The sequence below is a fragment of the Dermatophagoides farinae genome, chromosome 1 (assembly GCF_024713945.1).
Source record: "Dermatophagoides farinae isolate YC_2012a chromosome 1, ASM2471394v1, whole genome shotgun sequence".
Classification (NCBI taxonomy): domain Eukaryota; kingdom Metazoa; phylum Arthropoda; class Arachnida; order Sarcoptiformes; family Pyroglyphidae; genus Dermatophagoides; species Dermatophagoides farinae.
This window is the reverse complement of record NC_134677.1, coordinates 6,599,371-6,618,548: the sequence shown is the minus strand read 5'-3', so window position 1 is coordinate 6,618,548 and position 19,178 is coordinate 6,599,371. Positions and strand designations below refer to the sequence as shown.

Genomic DNA, 19,178 nt, shown 5'->3' with positions numbered 1-19,178 from the left:
GTGTGTGTGTATGTTGACATAACCACAAAAATGATGATGATGATGATTATAATAATGGCAATAATAATTGCATATATGATGATGATGATGATGATGATGGACACAGATTGACAATTTCCATCTTTTGTATAATTTTTTTTTTATACTTCTTAGATTTCCACATATGTCTTTTCAATATATTTATGTGTGACAACAAAAACTCGTTTGTTTCATGAATCAAATGGTGGAAATTCATTTCAGAATCAATGTTTGAAATTAACACAACGGCCAAAATGATGGTATTCATCATCGACAATGATTTCCACCTTCGATATAATGATGATTGAAATTTCTTTTTTTCTTTCTACCCCCTTTTAGGTACACAAGAATAATATTCTTTCATGTTTTTAAGTTTTTCCTTTATTTGAATGACAAGTTCACTGATAGATGATCGATAAATTTATCCAATTTACCGAGTACATTTTTTTTCTTTCTTTTTTTTGGCTTTGTTATTCTTTTTTTTCAATTGTGAAATTCCAATAAAAATTAATTGCTTGTAAAGCCATTAAATTATTCTATGGCTATGGTCATGCTATATTGACCAATCAACCAGCGACAACCAGCTGAATCCAAAAGAGAGAGAGAGAGAGAGAGAGAGAGAGAGAGAGAGAGAGAGAGAGAGAGAGAGAGAGAGAGAGAGAGAGAGAGAGAGAGAGAGAGAGAGAGAGAGAGAGAGAGAGAGAGAGAGAGAGAGAGAGAGAGAGAGAGAGAGAGAGAGAGAGAGAGGAAAAAATCAAATTTCTATTGACCGATAAACAGTGGAAAAAAAAGTTATTGGGTTTATTCGGACGGTCGATTCTTTCGGTTGTCATCATCATCATCATCATAGTATCTGCAATTGACTGATGAAGTTTGCAATGATATGAGCAAGCACCATACACACACACACACACAATACAGAATATTTGATTCTTGTCATTTATATTGATGTTCAATATGTGTGTGTGTGTGTGTGTGTTTGCATGTGTATTTGAGAGTTGTTATTTGGTTGTTGTTGTTATTATTATTATTATTATTATTGTTGAAACCAATTGGGCCCATACACGTATCATAGATTTTTTTTTTAGTTTGTTCGGACAATCTTTATCATCATCATCATCATCATCATCTCCATCATGTTCACATCGTTTCAGCTCAATAACTTGCTTCATACAAATATATAGCCTGATCAGTGTCAAACACAGCTGACGCCAATTTTTTCGTTTTATTTTCGACATTCTTCGTTTTTTTTCCATCATCATCATCATCATCATATATATTTTCATTCGTTTCGTTTGAGATTTTTTTTTCTTTTTTTTTGTCGGGTTTCAATATACGGTCTCATTTATGTGTTCTTAATAATATTATTATTATTATTATGTGAATAATATAACTGTATTCTGTGCCTCTGCTTGAGTAAATTGATATAAGTATTATATCAAGCACAAACAATGTTTGGCTGTCGGGTTTTTTTTTCGATGTCGTATACAGTTGTTGTGCAAGGAAAAAGAAGAAGAAAAAAATAATTTCAAACATTCTGGTCTCTTTATTATATACCATAAATACATTGATCGGTGTTAAGATGAAATCATTTCTCTCTATCTGGACCATAACAATCTTTTTATTGATAATCATTATCTTTATATGATGTCCAATTCATTTTTTTTTCTTTTCTTTTCTTTTCTTATTGTCATTATTATTACATAATAATAATAACAATATTATTATCATCATTACTGTGAAAAACCAACATTGAATTGATCATTCACAAAAATTATTGAATGAAGAAGAATTCTATCTTTCATTCATTCATTCATTCATTCATTGATGCAAAAATGTAGTCAACAGCTGTGGAATTCTTTTTGTTATTTTTCGATGCTATTTTTTTCGTTATCCATTTTTTTCGCAAACTTTTCTTCATTCAAAACTGATTGATATTTTTATTTATTTTATAAACACGAATATAAATGGATTATCGACTGGAATATTTGTTATGGGTAAAATGAGAAAAAAAATGGCAATTACATCCAAAAAAAAAACAGTTTGATTAGCATATAAATTAATCGTAATTTAATTAAGTGATTAATTCATTGATTCACTGATTAATGGCATCATCATCAAATTTGTTTTTTTTTCTCTGCATTATTATTATTATTATTCTGAACGTTTTGTGGTTTATTAATAATGAAAGGATTTTTTTTTTCATTCATGTTCATATGATGATGATGATGATGATTATTATTATGCTCATGAACTAACTTATTCTTGTAGTATTTAGATTCATTGATATAGAATGAATGAATGAATGAATGGAATGGAATGACATGAATAAGTTACATTTCATGCACCATTATTATTATGGGGAAAAAAATATATATATTATATGTTTGATTTAAATATAATGGATGTGAATTATCACATTTATATGAATGTAATAAAAGCCAAATAGGCGCATATATCACACACACACACACACACACATACAAACAGGAATCCATAATAATAAAAGACGCGCACGTCACACGCCTTACTGATTTTCTCCAGCCTTGTATATTCAACGTTATTTTTTTTTGTTTCCCGTATATACTACTATTATTATTATTATTATTTGTACATGGTATATCTCAACTCTTGAACATTTTCAAATATCGTTGCTCCTGATTGGCTACCAAATGAATGTTGTAGGCCGATCTTGACTTTGTTTGGCGGGACTCTTTTTTTTCCAGTTTTTCTGTCTCGCTATATTTTTCTTGTTCATTCAATTCATTCACTCGATTCACAACTGCAATTATTATCATCATCATCATCATCATCATTGTAGTTTGGATACAATTGGCTACAGATGATGATGTTGTTGCTGGTCATGTTTGATGGTTGGTGGCTTTTTTTTCAATCGTTCATTTTATTCAGTCGTTAATTCAGATGAATGAATGTTGTTTTTTTTTGGAATCGAATTAGATGATGGATAAATTTTCGATGGATTTTTTTTAACGGCTTTTACTGTCACTGTTGATTTCGATGTGTAAATATTTTGTGTGTGTGTGTGTTTGCGTGTGTAATCAATGATATGTCTTGTGTTGATAATTAAATCTTAATAAATTATCCTTACGTTCACATTATTGATGATTAATAAATTTTACCACCCAAACAATCAATTTCCTTAACCAATATTATTTATCAAACAACAATAATAATAAAAAAAAACAAAACAAAAAAGTTATGGCTATGTTTCCACAATTTTTTACCCATCCATCTTTGTATCAAAATTTTTTCCGTGCAACATCATCAACAAATAATAATAATAATAATAATAATTCTTCATCACCAACAACAACATCATCTTCAGCAGCGGCTGCAACAGCGGCCAGTCTAAGTTTATCATCACAACTTGCATTATTAAGCAATTCTGGTGCTTTCACATCAAATGCATTCAATTCAACAGCATCAGCAGCTGCGGCTGCACATCTATTGTCGAATGCCGCGGCTGCCGCTGCCGCATCACATAATTCACAATTCTTTGTGGAGAATTTAATTCGTGATAGAGCGGCGGCAGCGGCTGCTGCTGCAGCTGTTGCTGCTGCAGTATCCAATAATTGTTCATCACCACCAAATCCAAATGTTCACCATTCTCATCCTCCACCACCTCATCATCATCATCTTCATCCACATCATCATAGAAATCCATTTGGTTTACGTTCAACAGATTTGAATCATCATCGGTTATTGTTAGCCAGTAATAATAATAATAAACATCAATCATTACAATCAACTAGTGAATATTCTCCAACAACGGGTAAATCCTATACAAATGATGAAATCAATGATGATTGTGATGATTTAGAATGTTGTGGTGATTATCATTCGGATGATCATTCAAATCTTTCATCACCTTCTATTATTAGTAATAATAATATCACCGCAGCAAATAATAATTCTTCAAAACAATTAAAATTCGGTGTTAATGCTATACTTGCATCCGATTGTAAATCATCATCTACAACCCCATCATCATCATCATCATCGTTGTCGACAACAACAACAACAACAACAACTATGACTTCTTCATCATCAACAACAACAACATCATCATCATCATCATTGGAAACAAAACATCATAATAAAAATATCAATACAAATAATAAAGGTAAGAAACAGACTACAATAATACAGGATAATGTAGAGAAAAGAGAGAGAAGAAAAAACCATTTAAGAAAATTAATTCATTTCACTTTGTAATAACTAAATTATTGAATCAAGCTGAATGAAAAAGAAAATTATCGTTTCTCTTATCTTATATTTAATCGATCGATATATTAATAGATGAGATAAAGACATTAACTCTAGCTGCCTACATGATTGACTGAACGATACGATGATGATGATGATGATGAAAAGAAGAAAATAATTTGTTTAATATTCATTACAAATAATTGTTATGGATTATTTTATTATCCAAAAATCCAATGGCACTAATCATCAATCGGTTATGATTACCAGTATGAGTAATCTGTATTATAATCTGACAAGTAAAATATCATGTCTGGTCTTGATTTTATTGAAGATTGTAGGTTGTTGATTCACTTGAATTGAAAGAATATATCGAAATTATTAGATGTTGAAAGTAATAATGAATGATTCATTTCTTTCATTTAATGTTACATCAACACACAAACACACACACACAAACTAATAATTACATTTAAATGTGGTGAAATTACGAATGATAAGAGAAAAGAGAAAAAAATGATTTAGAGGTAATGATTATATTATTATATCATGATGATCATCGTTATGTATTATTTAGAATGAGGCGTTGTTCAGTTGGTTTTTTTTTCTCGCCATCTATATTTACTGATTGGTGCCAATGATTTTTTTTTACCTCCAGTTTCTTTGTTTTAATAACATGAATATTAAATCATTTTCATTTGTTATTTGTCAATATTTTACCTTTTTTCAAACATGATAATCAATCAACAATTTGTAATGGATTCTGTTTCCATTTTTTTTTTAAATTTTGTTAGAATAATTTCCCCTTATTTAATATATAGTCATTATATTCATGAATGTTTTTTTTTTGTTTTGTTTTGTTTTATTCTATATAGTTGAAACAAACAATTTGTTTTTTTTCTGATTTGATTGCTTGATTGATTGATTGATTCATTTGGATAAAGAAAAAAAAACACGCCCACTTTTCTATAGAAATTTTTTTTCAAAAAAAAAATTTCCGATAATGATTATGATCATGATGATTATATATTTTGTTGTACATAATAATAATGATTATTATTATCATTATGAGCACCTTATGTATATATTAATGGTGAATTTTTTTTTGTTTCTCTTGTTTTGTTTCAATATTTTATATTCAAAAGCAATCAAGATCATTTTATTGATACAATTATGAATTGTGAATTATAAGCAATCATTTTTATTGTATTGTAATAATTGTATTATCTCTCTATACACACGCACATAATAATATGCATTTGATTTGATTTTCTGTGAAGTTTTTTTTTGTTGTTGTTGTATATATAAATGCTCATCATCATCATCATTATAACCGATTAGAAGCAATTAAAAGTCATTGGCTTTTTTGTTTCTTTGCATACCAAAAAAAAAAAAAAAAAAATTCATTCAGTCTTTGATTAATGTGTTTGAATGGCGGCAACAACACGATTTAGCTTAGCGAACTGAATTGACTGTACCTGCAATAGCAAACAACAGCAACAACAATCACATTTAAGCCATGTGCATCACCAATCTTACCGTAGTTAAGCTTTGGAGAAAAAAAAACTTTTTTTTTCACTCAACACAAACACACACACATCATATAACCTATAATTAAATGCTAATAAGCCAGCCAATGATGGTGACTTTTTTTTCTACTACAAAAAAAAAAATTTCAAATGATACTGGATAAAAAAAACACAAACACACTACTACAACCACATCACTATGCAACAGGCAAGTCAAATTAAGTCATTATATATATATACCCAGCATATACACACACAAAACATGCATATAAAGTTGTTTCAAGACTTGTCTATGTTGCTGCCATAAAAAAAAGCGTGCCATCAACCTAAACACACACACACACACACAACTAAACTACCCATCCAGATTTTGGGTAGATTAGATTGAATAGAATAGAAAATTTTCGTTTTTTTTTTCATTCTCCCATTATATTTTCACTAAACTTTACTTTGCTCTGCTATGCCAAAATCTGAAAAAAATTAAAAAAAAAATATTTTTCGCACGCAAGAATTTTTGATTTTTTTTTTGTTTTTCTCGTCTTCTCATCACTATCCTTTGTTCCGTTCTTGTTGTTGTTGTTTGAAACAAGAACCAAAAACAAAACAAAACAAAAAAATTTATTCAAGGTACCAGGTGAATGAAGAAAAAAAAAATGATGGTGATGAGAAAAACGATGAAATTTTTTTTCTTGCTTAGAAAAAAAAAGAGAAACAACAACAAAAATCTGACTAATTATCCCAATGCAAAAAAATGGTCGAAAGAAAAAAAATTGCAACAAAGACGATGACTATTTAGTATGGCCATGAAAGTGAACAAAATGCAAATATTCAAAAAATAGGAAACACCACCATCTCTTGATTTGATATATTCATTTATATATTGTTGAATTAGCAAATTATATTCAAATAATAATTGCGAGTGTGTGTGTGTGTTTGTGTCATATGAACAAGTTAATTTCAATATAATAAAATTATATAAAAAGGGAGAAAATACATTACAATCATCATATGGTCATATAATTCACCAGCTAAATCTGATCCCCCACCATTATCCTTATTGTTGTCTGAATGTGATTAATTAATGTTGAACAAGGAAAGAAAAACATCATCATCATCACCATCATCATTATACACATTAAATGATTAATCGATCAGACTAGGTAGATTTTACCTTTAGGCAGGTTTTTTTACATATCAACAACAACAACAGCAACAAAAAACAAACTATTGAAACCCAATATTGTCAACAATATTTGTAAACAACATCATGTAAAGTATTTATATGCAAAAAATGATCGACATATGATTACATTACAATAGTTGAAAAAAAATCGAAAACAAAACAAAACAAAACAAAACAAAACAAAAAATCGGCGGCAGGCTTTTAATGAATGAACGTGATCAAATCATCATCATCATCATCATCATCAACATCATAATCGATGATTAAAATTGTATTGTTTTAAACATTGTTTTCTTCTCTTTCCATTTTCTACATCATGTATGGATGGATGGATGATAATCATTTGCCAAATATTAACTACTATTACTACTACTACTACTATTATTTTTATATTAATTATGTTCTAAAATTTTTTTTTATGAGCATATAATGTCTATATTGAAACCATCGATTGGATTTTTCTCCCAATCATCATCATCATCATCAACAACAATAACATTATCGTGATCGTGATGCACGTTTTCATTCTGTTTATTATTGTTGATTCATATTGAGATTTATCTATCTATCTATCCAGTGGCGTTTTTTTTCTGACCATTTTGGCTTTAATCATTTTTTTTCTATATAAGTTTATAAGATACAAAACGATGACATGAAAATAAAACAAAAAAAAGCTTTGTTTTTCTTTTTGTTTTTTTCAATAATCAACCAAAAAGAAAAAAAACCATTTCATTTTGTTCGTTTGATGATCGTTTGATGAAAGATACCAATTAGAAGACAATATAGATGAACCATATGATGATGAGATTAATTAATGAGATTTTTTTTTTTGCTGTTTTTGTTTCGGATATATTTTTATGTTTTTTTTTTGTTTCCCTCATGATGTTCATGATTATGATCATCAATTCAATTGAAAAAAGCCTTCTGCTGCTGTTAAATGATCATCATCATCATCATCATGTTCTAATTGACTATTAATTATGATCATATCGAATATCGTCAGAAAAAAAATTAGAAATATGCGTGTCTAATTCGACAATGTATTTGATGAATCGTTAAGTTTTTTTTTCTTGTTTATCGACGAATATGATCAATGATGATGATGATGATGATGACAGACACATACATCTTTGTGTATTGTGTGATACAACACAAAAAAAATCGTTACATGCATTGCAAACATTTAATGTTTCAATGTTATAATAATAATATATGATGATGAAGCTCGATACATTTATTGATGCTCAAATCTTTTATTCAGTTGAGCGAAAAAAAACAAAAACAAAAAAAACAAACGATAATATCTATTCTTTTCCTTTCTATTGTTTGAACAATTATTGTTTTTCTTTTCCGTCAAATCACATGATCTAATTGTTGTAAAATGACGGGAATTTAACTTGTTGAACATCCAATACAATATATAAGTGTGTGTGTGTGTGTGTTTATGCTCGTGTTGTTCATTCATTAATTAGCTGTCATTTTTTGTTTTGTTTTGATGATTCAATTTTCAAGACACACACACATGATAGAAATACACATAATGGAAACCTCATATATTTTTTTCATTGATCGTGACAAGAACACTATAAAAAAAGAATCTTGAAAAGAAAAATTTACCTTTGCAGTTAGAATAATAATAAAATCGTTTATCGCTAATAATAATCTAAACTAAAATAAAATACACACACACACACAAGAATGATATTATATCGATTAATAAATGGCAATTTCTTTCTTTTTTTCACACACATACACACACAAACACACACAGATCGAAATGGATTGAAATCGAATGTCCCATCGTTTTATGCAAATGGCCTAAACAATAATAATAAATCATCACAATCATCACCCGTTTCAATCGTTTCATCAACAAATAATGCACACCGTCCTTTGATTGATTTTCATAATTTTTTCTCATCAAGATCATCATATTTAGTTGGTAAGTAATTTTTTTCCAATGTAAATAATGATAATAACAATAATAATAATATAATTCTCACAACATAAATCTGTAAAGAATTTTAATAAATAAAATGCAACTAGTATTTTACAATTCAATTGTCATTTAAATTTTTCTTACACAAACAAATTATCATCAAAAATTGAAATCTCTTCAAAAATAATTTTGCAATACATTTTTTTTTTTTTTTTTGGTCCATATTAGCAAACACAAAAACGTAAAACGAACACTTAATACGAAATGAATCTAATTTGCATTTTTATTACTTATCATTATTATTATCCTTTTTGCAATTGGCAATTAGAATAAATTGTAACGGTTAATATCAGTGTGTATATGTATGGAATAAATAAAAAAAAATTTTTTTTTTTAAACATTCAATGGTTTAAGTTTAATTGAATATACAATCAGTTTTTCAATGTTTGTTTGTCCTTCACGTGTCAAGGATCAATCACGCACAGCACACACACACACATACACAACTGTTATTTAGTTAATAATGTTAAATCTAAAGAATAATATTTTCATTTCCATTCATGCTGTCGTTGACAATAGGTTCAAATGCTGGTGGTGGTGGTGGTGGTGGATCATCAAGCACTTCGTCATCAAATGTGACGAGTACGGCCGTACAACAGCCGCCTCCATCATCCATATTAAATACGGTTACTGTAAATTCATCAACCAATGTCAGTCATCATCATCATCATCATCATCATCAAACATCAGCACAAAATGTTCTTGCAACAGCCGTACCATCATCATCATCAGTAACAGCAGCAGCATCAGTAACCAATCCATCATCAGTAGGTTTACGGCCATTGGCAAGCTTATCATTTGCTGCCGGTTTTCCATGGGCAACCCGAGGTAAACCACGAAGAGGAATGATGCGTCGTGCCGTATTTTCTGATGCCCAACGACAAGGCCTAGAGAAACGTTTTCAAATGCAAAAATATATTAGTAAACCAGATAGGAAAAAATTGGCCGAAAAACTTGGTTTAAAAGATTCACAAGTAAGTTTTTTTCGTCATTTTCATAGATTTATCAAAATATTTATACAATATGAACATGATCATCATCATCATATACGACATAATAATTACAATTAAGTTTTTTTTAAATCAAGTTTCAGTGCTTATTATTAAAAAGGATAGAGTTGAACAAAAAAAATTTCAAGCGAAAAAAACTAGTCCCAAATGAAAAAAATGAATCTTTAACATATAGTAGTATTGCACTTGCACATACAATACAGTGTACTAAAATTCTAAAGATTCAATACAAGTGATAATGTGATGCCTTTTGTGTTCTTTTTTTCATTTGATTTTTTTTTTCAATGGGCACTTGTGGCCTTGATATTTAACCAACATCTGGTGCCATCATCTGGAACACCACACACACATACAACATACACAATACCTATCATCACTATTCATCTGAAAGAATTCAAACTGCTGCCAAACTTAATCCAGTTTCTATTTTATTTATCTTTATATATATATATGAGTAAACAGTGTGAATGAAAATCGTATTTATATATATCCATTGTAAAATGATAATTTTTGTTGTTATTGTTTGGTACCACACACATACACACACATTTTTGATCTTTATAGATGTGTGGTAACATAATTTCGTAATGCCGCAGAAAAGATATCATACATTGATGATTACAGCGAAAAAAAAAATTTTTTTTTTTTTCGTTATCGATTGTTGAATTAGAATAATGGCAATAAAATGATAGAAAAAGAGAACTCGACAAGTTTTCATCTGAATCATCATCATCATCATCATCATCATCATCAACAACAACATCAACATCATCGAGTAATCGAATTCAATTTTAAACATAAAATCATTTAATCTAAATCTGTGTGCGTGTGTGATGATGATGATGATGATGATTCGTGTACAATTTATTCAATTCATTTCCATAGAAAACCATTACCTAATGCCATATTATTACGTTTTTATTTTCATTTTTTTTCTCTTCTATTTGATTTAAATATTCGATACAATATATGATGATGATGATGATGATGATGATGAACGAACCAAATGTCCTTATACCCAAACAAAAGAATCTAATGTTGATGATTTTTATTCGATTTTTGTAAGCAACACATGTACACACACACACACACACATCCCGCATACAGGATAGATAGATATATCTGAATAATAAAATGATTGTTCACATTACACACACACACACATACAAAAAAAAAGTACAACAACAAGAACGAAAAACAAGATGACAACGACAAGAACGGAATACTGAAAAAAAAACGAATCTAAATATGAATCTGAATTGAAATGAGAGAGAGAGAGAGAATTTGTTAGTCATACATACATACATTCAATTTAAGGCGTGATGTATGCATTTTTATAAATTGTACATGATTGTTTCTAAAAATCATTGCATTCATTGAATCAATTTCATCAATATTTTTCAATTGATGATCAAATCACATAATCATCATCATCATCTTTGTTTTTGATAATGATGATGGTGATTATGTAATTGATACGAATTTTTACATGATGATGATCTATATATATATATATAGTTTGATAATGTATGAATTATGCATCATCATAATCATTGAATTGATTCGAAATCAAAATTTTTTTTATTTTTATTTTTTGTACAATAATTTAGATGAATGATAATGATGTTAATAATGGCATGAAAATCATAGTTTGAAATTAAACTCGATACTAATTGAAGTCAATCACCATTTGACATTTAAATCATCATCATGTTCGCTGATAAAATGTCGAGCCAAATTTAATCTCTTTTTAATCGCTCAATTACACACACACACACACACACACATACACACACACACATGCATACAGACATTTATACTTTTAGTGTGCGTGATGCACATTCCAATTCTATAAAGATGAAGAAAAAAACCCAAAGACCCAAACCAAAAAAAAAAAAAAAAAAAAGACAAGCAACAGAAAAAAATAAGATTGATGGATGACAACAACATCAAGAAAAAACAACAACTGCGATGATGATGATGATGACGATGATGATGATAATATCATCGCACATCAAATCACACATTATAGATCCAATAAAATAAGTACAGAATGGAGAATGTGCAATAATTTCAACATTAAAATCATTTCCTATTCCATTTATCTCTATATATGAAAAATATATTAGATATTCTATATGTTTGCCAAAATAAATCGATTAGTTGATCGTTGCAACAACAACAACAACAAAAAATGGCTACATTAAACCACACAAAGACTGAAGAAAAAATTGGCAAAACAAAGAAGAAAAAAAAATTTTTTTTTTTTCATCAAAATTCTAGTTAACATCAAACATACAATGGATAGATAAAACTAGGCAATTGAAAAGAAATCAAAGTTTGACGTTAATTTTGTGGGTGTTATTTTATCATTGCTATTAAAGTGACGGTTACAGAATCATTGGTTCACAGAAAAAGAAGCATATTAAATATTTACTTGTGAAGCAAAAAAAAAAAAACGTTTCAAAGCTTTAGAGGAAAAAAATCCAATGACTCTTCTGGTACACTAAAATGTTATGTTATGTTTGTACACACATAAACACATAAATGGATGATGATGGACAATCATTGATGGTGAATGAATGTAAGAATGTCTACCATATGCTACATGGGTAATTTGATCCAAATATTCGTTTAACAAAAAAAAAATGGCAATATTGTAATTGTGTAAATTGTTTCTTATTGACTTTTATCTATCTTGAATTGCTTAAATTGATTTTTTTTTCTCAAAACTCTTATATGTCTCTCTTTTATATAGAATGACAAATGTTCTGTCGAGAATTTTTACTCTCTCTCTCGCTCTTCCGAATAAATCAATTTATTTTTGATATTGAAAGAGATCTTCAATAGTTATTATTGTAATGTTATTTTGTTTTTCATTTATTCCATTAAATTTTAGGTCAAAATATGGTTTCAAAATCGTCGTATGAAATGGCGAAATTCAAAAGAACGAGAACTTTTATCCAACGGTGGAACTAGAGAACAAACATTGCCAACAAAAAATAATCCAAATCCAGGTTGGTTTGTTATGATGATGTGATTATATTTTTTTTAAAATTCTAATTAAATGAATATCGTTACTGTTATTTTTCGAAAAATAAATCTAGATCTCAGCGATCCAATTTGTACAAAATCTGCATCATCCGTTTATGGTCGTGTTGGTTTGTATACGAATAGTAATTCATCATCATCAACATCTCATACGAAAAGTAGTAAATCAACAATGATATCATCAGCTATTCATAATGGTATAACGAATGATAAGAATTCTTCATCGCTCAAATCATCTGCATTCAAATCATCTTCTTCATCAACATCGATGACAAAAACAACAGTAACGAATACAAATTCTTTCTGTGATAGTATCAACAACAATAAAAAGAGTCATAATTTGTATTATAATATAGAAAACTATGCAAATAATAAGCCTAAATTATTCAGTATTAATAATCTGAATGAACATAGAAAATCACATTCGATGAACATACATCATCAGACATCAAGCGATAATAATAAAAATATTGATGACATACGTCATACGAATTCCGGCACAGAAGATTCAGAACATGATGATGAATATGATGAAAAATTAAGCAATTTTGAAGATAATCAAGATGAAATGGATGATGAAATGGATTATCATAGTGATGATGATGATGATCATCATCATCATCTTAATAATAATATCCATGATATCAATGATAATGATGATGATGATGACGATGACGAAGATTCGGAAATCAAAGTTGAAGATTGATCAATCAATAGAGCTTTCAAGCGTCACTAATTTCCGGATGTATTCCAAACAGACAGACACACACACACACACACACATTGCAAACTATAATTTGATCATCTAGTGATCTCTAATTTTTTTTTCTCACATCTATTCATTCAATTGTCATTAATATATATTATATAATCTCAACATTTATATTCAAATTTTCTTCCCAAAAAAAAAAAAAAATTATCAAGTAATAGAAATAATAATAATGATGATGATGATGATAATGAAAAAAAAAAAAAATCACGCGAATCATTATAATTAAAATATAAATTTGATCCTAATCATTATCATTGGGTGTTTCAAGTTTTTTCTTTTCCAATTTCTCCTCCTTCTTTTTCTTTTTTTTTTTGTATATAAACATCATTCATATGTGTATGCGTGTTTGTGTGTGTGTATTATGTATTTATAACGAATCACATTTCACAGAGAAACAAAAAAAACAATTGAAGAAACCAAACACATAATAATAATAATAATAATAATAATAATAATAATAATAATAATAATAATCAACAACCAAAACAAAATCAAGCCAAATTAATTCCATTATCGACACATGATCTGAATAAATTAATTTTGCTAAAGAACAAACATTGCTAAAAAAAAAAAGAACTACAAATACACATTAACAATGTAGTTTCCGACGTACACACACACACATACTATCAGACTCTATTAATTTCAATAGCTGATGATGATGATGATGATGAAAAATGGTCTGTAGTTAATTGTTAATGGAAACAACAACAGTACGGTATAGTCTTGAAGAACATTTGTGTGTGTGTGTGTTTAGTCGACCATCATCTAGTCGATAGTATAGAATCGACTTGAACCAAAAAGATTCGGGACGCAGACATATTCGAGGAAGGGAAAGGCATATGAAAAAAAAAAACGATACGCATGGTAACAGCTGTGTATTTCCTCTGTTGACTATTACCATCTTGATTACACACATCAGAATCAGTAGAAAAAAAAACATCGCAACTCGCAAACTCAATCGTTTTTTTTTCGTTGGTCGGTGATTCTTGCAATGGTGTTTTTTTTTCATCATCTTCATAATGATGATGATGATGATGATGATGTGTTCGTGGAAAAAAAAACTTCGAAGCAGTTATTTGCTAATTTTGTTTTTAAAAATTTCAATCTTTTTTTTACAGGGTTTGAAAACCAGAAAAAAAGTTGAAGTTGAGTGATGTGTGTTTATGTGATAATAACCAACAAGCATGATGTGTGAATTCAAAATTTATACACAAATATTTTCTTTTTTTCTGTTCAGAATTCTTTCTGAAATGATGATGATGATGATGATGGTGATGGTGATCAAGGTGGAATAACTTGACTAACACCACTATATTCATTGGTTTAAATTTGTTTTTTTTTCACAATTTTCGTCCTGTTTTTTTTTGGTTGAAAAATTTGTTTAAAAGTTTTTCATAAATATAATGCAATTGACACCAGAGTGTATACACACATATATGCACAGTATGTTATGGTAAAAGTCTAATGATTATAATGCATGAAAATTATTATTTTTTCATCGTTGAATATATCAAAAGTAATTAAATTTATTAAATATGCAACCAATGAAAAACCACAAGGTCTTGGCAGCCGTTACATTTTCATTTCATTCCATTCCATTCCATTCAATTCATTCATTCAAATATTCATTTTATTCACATTTTTATTATTATTAATATTAATAATAGTGGCTGTTTTTTTTTATCGGGTTGTACCCACTATTCTTGACAACGATGGTAACAAATTGAAATTGAATATATATGAATTCAAATCATTGGAATACAAATGCATTTACACACACACACTCACACACACATACACACACACCCGATATTTGAACCGAAACCAAAGGATTTTCAAATGAATGCAAGTTGAGGAGAGAGAGAGAAAGAGAAAAAAAAATTGAAAAAAAATTTTTCGCTTCGATTTTTTTTGCACACATATATTTTTTTGGGAAAAAACAAGAGGCGCGAAAGGATCATTGAATCAATCATTGACAACAAACATGACTTACTCACTTTTACACCAACGAAAAAAAAATCTATTAATATCCGGATTCTGTCATTCACTTTTGGCATTCACAATTGCTGATATTAATGGTTTCTTAAAGAGCGTTACGAGGGTTGTTCAATGTGTTGGCACACGTTTTTCACATGATTCAATCGAATATATTTATCGTTGATTTTTTTCGTTTTTCTGAATCGCCCGATAGTATTATAGCCACAAAAAAAATCGATACCGAAAAAAGGGTTTGAACTAAAATTGTGTCCCCCATCATCATCAAAGAAAAAAAAAAGAACGACACGCGTATATTTGTCAACTATTAGCGGTTTTTTTTCATCCGTTTCGATCCGATAAAACTTCACGCAGAATCCAATTAAATTCAAATCAACTTGGAGTTTTTTTTTTTTGATTTTTTTCTGGTTAAGTTCCGTATTCAAGTTGAAAATGCCATGCACACACACATACACACAAATATTTAAATGGAAAAAGATTGCTAATGGAAACAAGAATACAAAAAAAAAGTTCATCGATTCATTCATTTATTATATACAGTATGCCGGCAATATTTCATCATTCAAATTCAGTTCATACGAATTTTTTCGTTTTTGTTTTAATTATTTTATACGCAAACATTAATCTATGATTATTATTAACTATGTGAATCAGATTTTTTTTCCTCTAATATTAAAAAGACAATAAATGATTCAATGGTTCATATGATGATGATGATGATGGTTTTTATGGTATGATGAATTTTTTTTTCGGTATAAATTCCATTCACGAATCAAATGCATATGGATAGATAAAATAGCAATAATGATATATTTAAAAAATCAAACAATCTAAGCAATTTATGAGAAAAGATGGAAAAAAAGTGTCAACAATACGAGAATGAATGAATGAATGAATGAATAGACGAATGAATTGAATGAATCGATAATAATTTTATATTATAGATTTTTTTCTGGCTTCTCTTCCAATGAAATACGGAACATGTGTTTCCTATTATGATGATGATGGTGGTGATGAGCGAAAAAAAAAATTGCAAGGCAGCATTTGTTCACGACATTCAATGAGGCCATTATCACCACCACCAACGATTTGATCATCATCGTTTGTTTTTTGTTGTTATTGTTCATTGTCCATTGTCCATAACTATGTTATTGTTATTGTTATAGTTGGTTTTAATGATCAAAAATTGATGATCGTTTTTTTTTTTTTTTTTTTTTTTGGTTGTTGGGTACCATAAGAATCTCATTCATAAATGTAAAATACATTTACCAAAACAATAATGATTGTTCACCATATGTCAAATGTGTGCCATTAATCGATAATTGCCGTGTGTATGTGTGTGTTTTTATTTTATAAATAAAGAATGGCGACAAACATCATCATCATTGCTTGTAATAATCATTTTTATTCTGTAGTTATAATAATAATTTCCATTTTATCAAAATGATTATGATGATTGAATTATATGATCATCATCATGTATTGATAATTTAATAGAGCTAAGAAAAGAAAAGAAAGAAAAAATTCAATCAAATCAAAACTCATTCAACGATTATATTTCTTTATTATTATCATCATTATAATGGAATTTTGAGGTAAGAATGGAATGTATGAGAAAAAAAAAATTCAATTCTTTTCTCAATCATCGTATAATGAAATTATGGACCACATTACATTATCAAATTTCAAGAAAATCTTCATTCCCTAAAAACACTCATACACACACAGCCAGTGGCACCGTTGTGTTTTCAACATACGCACAAACACACACACACACACACGACCATTGAATATAACGGAATAAAAAAAAAGTAAAAAAAAAACTTTCATACCTGTCATAAGCACATGACGCACAATGTATTCACTATGTGGATCGCAATTGAAACTCGACTGAAACTATGAACGGTCGATCCAAAAATGTTTGAGAATTTTTTTTTCCATTGAGATTCGATTGTAAAAAAAAACACAAGCACCATCACAAGTTTGCATGTGATGTTGGGTACACTAGTTTTTTTTCTCTCAATCGCTATCAATCTATTCATTCATCGTATAATCGACTATTTATCCATATAAAGCCAATATAACAGTCATATAACCAGAAACTTGATATTATTGGTTTTTTTTATACATCGTTACATTGGAAATAATATCAGAAAAAAAATTTGGCTATCATGAAAAGAAAAGAAAATAAAAACAGAATCAATTCGATCGAATCAATTTCCAATCGATAGCAATCATTTTTTTTTTAATAATATTGTCACACATTATAATATTACAACAGGTCTTTTATTCTGGATTGATTTGTATCAAAAAAAGCAAAAAATTCATCTGAATTTTTTTTTTATTTTTGAAAAAAAATTCAATCCAGCTTAGTAAAGTAAAATAAAATTTTTTACATACACACACACATACAAAGAAAGAGGGAGAGAGAGAGAGAGAATTTATGATTTGACAGCCAGAATTTTATTTTATATGAAAATGTGAAATGACAAACACGACATGTGTTCTAGACATCATGATCATTGAATTCAGGAATTCAAGATTGGCAATTTCCTTTGTTTGTTTCAATTTGATATCGATTCGACATTATTCTTATTTTGGATTGTGATTAATAATAAATGTTTCAAAATGACCAAAACAAAAATAATAACAACAACAACAAAAAAACTCGTTTTACGATCCATTGATTTCATGTATCAAAATCAAACGAGTTTAGATATATATTAATTATTATTGTCAATTTAATAAATATAAATCGAGTTTTTTTTCTGTATTCGATTTCTGTTTTGTGTGTGTGTGGGCTATTTTCTCTTTCTGATTGTCTTCAGGGTCCAAGAATTTCATCATTGATACATACATGCAGACACACACACACACACACTCAAACTGGGCGGGCGGAAAAAGTAAATTAGTTTTGTCACCGAATAATGGAAGCACAATGCATATACTCTTAAATACGAATGGCAAACACACACACACACAATGTACAGATAGAAAGTCCAAAATCAAATCTGTCACTTGCAGATTTGGCCAAACAAACATTTTTTTTCCTCATTCTATTTATGAAAAAAAAAACAAAAATATGGAAACACTTTTGTGGATCGTTTGTTTTGCTTCGATTCTTTTTTTTCATCAGAAAAAAAAGAATCATTGATGACGATGATGATGATGATGATGATTATTATTATTATTGTGATAAGAGCCAGACGGCACTCATAACCATTCGGTTGTTTTATTTTTCATAAATGTGCATGCAACTAATACAATGGTTTATTAATGTTTATTATTTAACAACATTAGAAAATATGTTATTATTCCGGTTTTCTTTTTTCTTTTTTTTATTATGAGCTAAATGCTCAATAGAGACATATAACTTTTGTTCCAACTAATA

The 19,178-nt window shown here is 28.7% G+C and overlaps 1 protein-coding gene across 1 annotated transcript; it reads left to right on the top strand.

Annotated features, from left to right (window-relative positions):
• Positions 1 to 2,832: 2,832 nt before the first annotated feature.
• LOC124492307 (uncharacterized) lies at positions 2,833 to 14,034 on the top strand. The gene is made up of 5 exons (XM_075735138.1): positions 2,833 to 4,162; positions 8,729 to 8,899; positions 9,476 to 9,930; positions 12,866 to 12,983; positions 13,074 to 14,034. Exons 1-5 carry the CDS (start codon positions 3,238 to 3,240, stop codon positions 13,721 to 13,723), a joined length of 2,319 nt encoding a protein of 772 aa, XP_075591253.1. The 5' UTR covers positions 2,833 to 3,237; the 3' UTR covers positions 13,724 to 14,034.
• The last annotated feature ends 5,144 nt before the right edge of the window (positions 14,035 to 19,178 follow it).

Excerpts from the sequence above, each read along its gene's own strand:
- LOC124492307 (XM_075735138.1), top strand. The coding sequence starts at position 3,238 with ATGGCTATGTTTCCACAATTTTTTACCCATCCATCTTTGTATCAAAAT. Across the intron at positions 4,163-8,728 it reads TATCAATACAAATAATAAAG|ATCGAAATGGATTGAAATCG; the intron begins GTAAGAAACAGA and ends AAACACACACAG. Across the intron at positions 9,931-12,865 it reads TTGGTTTAAAAGATTCACAA|GTCAAAATATGGTTTCAAAA; the intron begins GTAAGTTTTTTT and ends ATTAAATTTTAG.